A 4,986-nucleotide genomic window follows, 5' to 3' on the forward strand; every position below is an offset into this window, starting at 1 on the left:
TTTTCATAAATTATTTAAATACAAAAATTACAATCAAGATTAATCAACAACTTAATCAACAAAATAGAACCCTTCATGGACCCATTTCTCACCTCGAACCCTCTCCATTACTCCTTTCACTCTTCTTGCTGTTTACTGCTATCAAAATCTTTGTAATCTTTACAAAACCTTCATTTAAATTGAACTTCACTCGATTGTTAAATAATAATAATAAAAAAATCATTAAATGAAACGCTAGAAAGATTAAAACAATTAAATGAAGAGAGGAAGATTGCGTACTCGATGGAGAGGGAGTAGGAAAAACTGTTGTTGGAGAGGAAGGATAAGGAGAGATGGACGGTGGAGATTGCAGTAGAGATGAAGCTTTTTGAGTTTGATTTTGAAACCCTAAGGAACTGGAAAGAGGAAATGAACTGTGAAGGTTTCGTACCAATACCAACAGCTTAAACATGAAACCCCAGTTATAGATTAATAAAAACAAGATTACAAAACCCCAACAAAACAAGTCACAATCATACCCTTTCGTGAGTTGCAACGGTGAGAGAGAGGAGATGGCAAGTGGTGAGGTGACTGTTAGAGAGGGAGATGGCGACAATGAAAAGAGGACTAGGCGATAGTGAGTTGCGATGGTGAAACTTGAGAGAGAGGAGATTAGAGATGGCGACGATGGGATGAGAATGATGAGAGAGTTAGAGACTTACTTGAACTGTCGAAGTGATTCTGAAATTTAGGGATTTCATTTTCAAATCCCCCCCCCCCCCCTTTTTTATAAACCGTACCCGCGGGTTGACCCGTATCACCCTTAAATTACGGGCCAGGCCAAGTACGGTCCAATACATTAGACCCTACCCTAATTTTTTATCCGAATACGGTCGACCCGCGGGTTTGGATCCATTTTGCCAGGTCTACTATTAACCCTTAAATAATGAACTCAATAAATCTTAGTTTATATCTATCTTTGAATGGTTAATTTTACCGTTTAAATGTATTTTAAATAATTGATGATTATATCAATTTTCTTTCCAAATAAAAATCATTTATTCAAACGTATCATCAAATATTAACCAAAAAGTGGTTTATTTTTCAAAATCCTTCTTTTGTGGATGAAAGCACTTACAAATACATGTTTAATTTTAGCGATGAAATTAATGCAAACTAACTAAGCACACTAATCTTTAGTTAGTGGAAGTTTACTTTTTAGGCAATTGGGTGCAATAATTCACATGGAAGAAAATTAGCCTCTCAAATGCTTCACCTTACTCTGCTGCGTTTTGTACATTTTTTATAGTATTTGTAAAATCCTATTTTGAAACATTTTAGGATAGGAAAACGATACAAAACTAAAGAGTAAAAGCTACAAAAGATGTATTCACGATTTCTTAAAATCATTCTATATTATAATCACTGCAACTTTTGATTAGTAAATTTATATATTTACAAAACGATCAAAATACACTATCTTGTATTTCTACATGTATTCCCCCCATCATAAAATTTTCATACAGTATGGTCATGACAAAATCCCATGCCTCCTTTTCTTGTCAACTACAATTCTAATTAATTCCTCTCCTTTCTCCTCTTGCCATGGCAAAAGCTGTGTCTGCGGGTTCACAAAACTTTCCAACACTCGCTCCCTCAGCCCACTGTCATTCACCTCACAGAACCGCCTCGACCAATCCTCCGGCTCCACCGCTCTCGTCCCCAACCCCGGTGCCCGATCCTTTGACCCCACATTATGAGTATCCTGCCAATCAACTACATAAGTCGCCACTCTCCTGTAAAACTTCTCTTTAAACACTTCCCACACTTGATACTTATAGTGATTAATTATCAACGTTCCTCTATCCACATTCACGTAACCAAACCCACTTCTCAGATGAAAATGGTGCACCACATTGATCAACGAAGAGTTCAACGCCTCTGGTTTAACTATACTCTTGTGCCTCTCCGAGGCAACCATTCTGCACGTGTAACCCACCATCACTCCCTCAGCCGGCACGTGCTTGAGCCCCGATGGTCCGAAACTATAACAGGAAACACGTAGCTCCGCGATTTTACTATCCGCGGAGTAATTTCCCACGACGTCGTATAGCGTTAATCCCGACGGCAAGTGAAAGAATTCATCCACGTCGATAAACCCGACCCAATCACACAACTCCCGCGCCCGTAATGCGCAGTGGGCGAACCCGGCCTCTTGTGTCTTGATCCATGGCCAAACGTGTCTAGTAATGTTATAGTTTGAATCAGATAATGACTTGATTACCATCTCAATTTCATCTTCACTGTTGTTGTCGTAAATGAACCACCGTTGGACTCCGATTTCTGCGTGGTACATCACCCATTCCTTCATAAACTTTGCCTGATTTCTCAACATGGTGCATATGCACATTTGGTGCTGCTTTCGGGCGGGCGGGTTACGATCCAACCGGCGAATCGGGCGGGCTATTGTGCGATATATACCTTTACCTTTGATCCTAATTGATACTTTGACAGAATTATCTCCTCTTTGGGGGCCGTTCAAGACACTTAAAGGTGTCTTACACCGTCCGATCTCCTGGCCGATTGACAATAGTTCTGATCTTAACAGAAACTTTGTGTTACTAAAATCCCAGCCGTACACACACTCGAATTTTGATGCATTGGACATTCTTTCTGGCCGTAGATTAAGTCCCTTAACAAAAACAACCGTGGAATTATCACGGTCGATTAAAGCTTCGTAAGCAAGTGCGTCCCACCATTGAATGTGAACGATTGGGATAATCCCATGTGGATTTAAATCAAGGGATAATATAAAGCCACGCGGGGGGATAGAACACCGTACTATCTGGTTCTCAAAATCCTCGCCGTCTATTTGAATAGGCGGTTGCTTGATGAGATTCGGCCAGGATGAGTTGGTCGACGAATAAACGCAGCGGAAGTCCTCTTTGGCAAATAACCGAGCCGACGGAGGGTATTTTAGGTAAACAAGTACCTGATCTGGAAGCATAACCGTTTCTTGTATCGAGACGGCCGGAGAAACTGGAGTTACGTCCTTCATAACTTCCAAGATCGAATTTTGCCTCGTGGACCCAAGAACTGGATGATATTTATCTGTTTTTATAAAATAGAAATAATGAATTTAACAATTTTTCAGTTAAAAATAATAATATTAAAAAAATTTAAGTAAAAAGAATAAGCAAGTATGCGTACCTGCGAAGAAGAGGCGAACTGCAGAGAAAGTGAAGAAAGAGGTGACAATGAAGACAGTGCACCAAAAGAAGTTGCTCCATGAAACGACGTCGCGCCTCCTACTACGAACCTTCATCGCTGCCATAAAGTGCTACTGTTGTCGTTGTCGAAAGAGCTAACAACAACTACAATGGCAACGAGATTAGACAGAATGACTCAGAGAAATCTTCATCGTCCTCAATCATATATAAATTTTTTGTCATTTTTATTTTTAATGGAGTCGTGATGGTTCTGTGTTTCTTTTTCTTCTTCTAAGTACTCGAAACCTCTAAGCAAAGTGGGAGAGAGAAAGGGGAAGAGAGGGAACATCAAGATTGAAAAAGAGAAAGAGACGGCTCGCAACTCAAATAATATCTTTGGTTTGGTCATTGGTGTTTCGACCGTTCATGTCGGTTTACAATTTTACATGCGGTCGTTATTTTGTCTCATTTGATTTTTATCTTCTGTTTCTGTGGTTTTTTTTTGTCCAACTCCTTCGCCAATGACATACTACCACTTCATCTCGAAAAAGCTGAAACTTTAGGTTTCGTTTGGCTAACATTTGGGAATACTAATAGTAGTATTCCCAATAAAGTTAAACAGTAAAATTGTAAAAACTCACAATATTATTCAATATTATTTAACTTTTTTTAAACCCTTTAAATTTGTTAATTTAATTAAATATCCCTAAATTTTTTTTAGAAACTACAAAAAAACCCCAACAACCATATTTACCAGATTCCGGCCACCACCGCTGGAAAATGGCCAGAATCTGGTATAATAGTGCACTACCGACTGAATCTGGTCAGTACTATGCCGATCTAGCCTTTTTTAACCAGATCCACAAAGGTCAGATCTAACGCCAAAGATCTGGCCTTGGTCGTAGTCAGTCGTCAACGACGGCCAACACATGGTCATCGTTGACCATCAACGACAGCTATATCTTTGGCCGTCGTTGATGAGCAAATACGGCCAGATCTGGCCGTCAATGGCCAGATCCAGTCGTCGATGGCTAGATCTAGCCTTTACTGGCCAGATCCACCGTAGATCTAGCATTTACCGGCTAGATCCACCATAGATCTGGCCGAAAAAGGCCATATCAGCGCAAGACCGACAAGATCCAGCCGGTGATGCACCGATACGACGACTCCGGCCACCCTCTGGCGGTGGTGGCCGACTGTCCATGTGTTGGCGGGTGGATTAGGGGTGTTTTTGTTACTTTTTAATGTTTTATTATAGAGGTTTTTAGTAGATAAACAAATATATGGGGTGTTTAGTAAATAAACAAATATAGAGGGTATTTTTATTTATTTTCAAATCCTACATCGTAATACTAAAAGTGTAAAAAAGTGAACCAAACGGAGCCTTAGTATTTTTATTTTGTTTTATTAAACCACGAGAAACATTGGGTGCAAGTACTACATCAACAACATTTCCTCGTATAACTCTTTCATAATCTGGTGTGACAGTTTATAATTGATTAGCTCATAATTAATTAGTGGAATCCATGTTAAACCCATATAAGATCCTTTATGAACTAACTAATAACAAATTCTCACGTTAAGATTATAAAAGAAGGTTATTGGTATAGTATTATTTCATATAGAACACTTTATTTAACTAATTATTTAAATTAGAAGGTAGAACATTTGGTCTTTTATAGATCAATATTTCAAAAAATAACAATAATAATAAAAAATTATTAGATAACTTAATTTCATCATTTGTATATAATTTTTTAAGAGAAGATTATTACTATAACTTTCAGTTTCATTTTTT

General features: G+C 38.5%; 1 protein-coding gene across 1 annotated transcript; it reads right to left on the reverse strand.

Annotated features, from left to right (window-relative positions):
* Positions 1 to 1,510: 1,510 nt before the first annotated feature.
* LOC116141945 (glycosyltransferase family 92 protein RCOM_0530710-like) lies at positions 1,511 to 3,377 on the reverse strand. The gene is made up of 2 exons (XM_031427417.1): positions 3,190 to 3,377; positions 1,511 to 3,090 (listed from the first exon to the last, which is right to left on the reverse strand). The coding sequence occupies exons 1-2, from the start codon at positions 3,311 to 3,313 to the stop codon at positions 1,511 to 1,513; spliced, it is 1,704 nt and encodes a 567-aa protein (XP_031283277.1). The 5' UTR covers positions 3,314 to 3,377.
* Between the last annotated feature and the right edge of the window lie 1,609 nt (positions 3,378 to 4,986).

This window comes from Pistacia vera, unplaced genomic scaffold (genome assembly GCF_008641045.1).
Source record: "Pistacia vera cultivar Batoury unplaced genomic scaffold, PisVer_v2 Contig401, whole genome shotgun sequence".
NCBI classification, from domain to species: domain Eukaryota; kingdom Viridiplantae; phylum Streptophyta; class Magnoliopsida; order Sapindales; family Anacardiaceae; genus Pistacia; species Pistacia vera.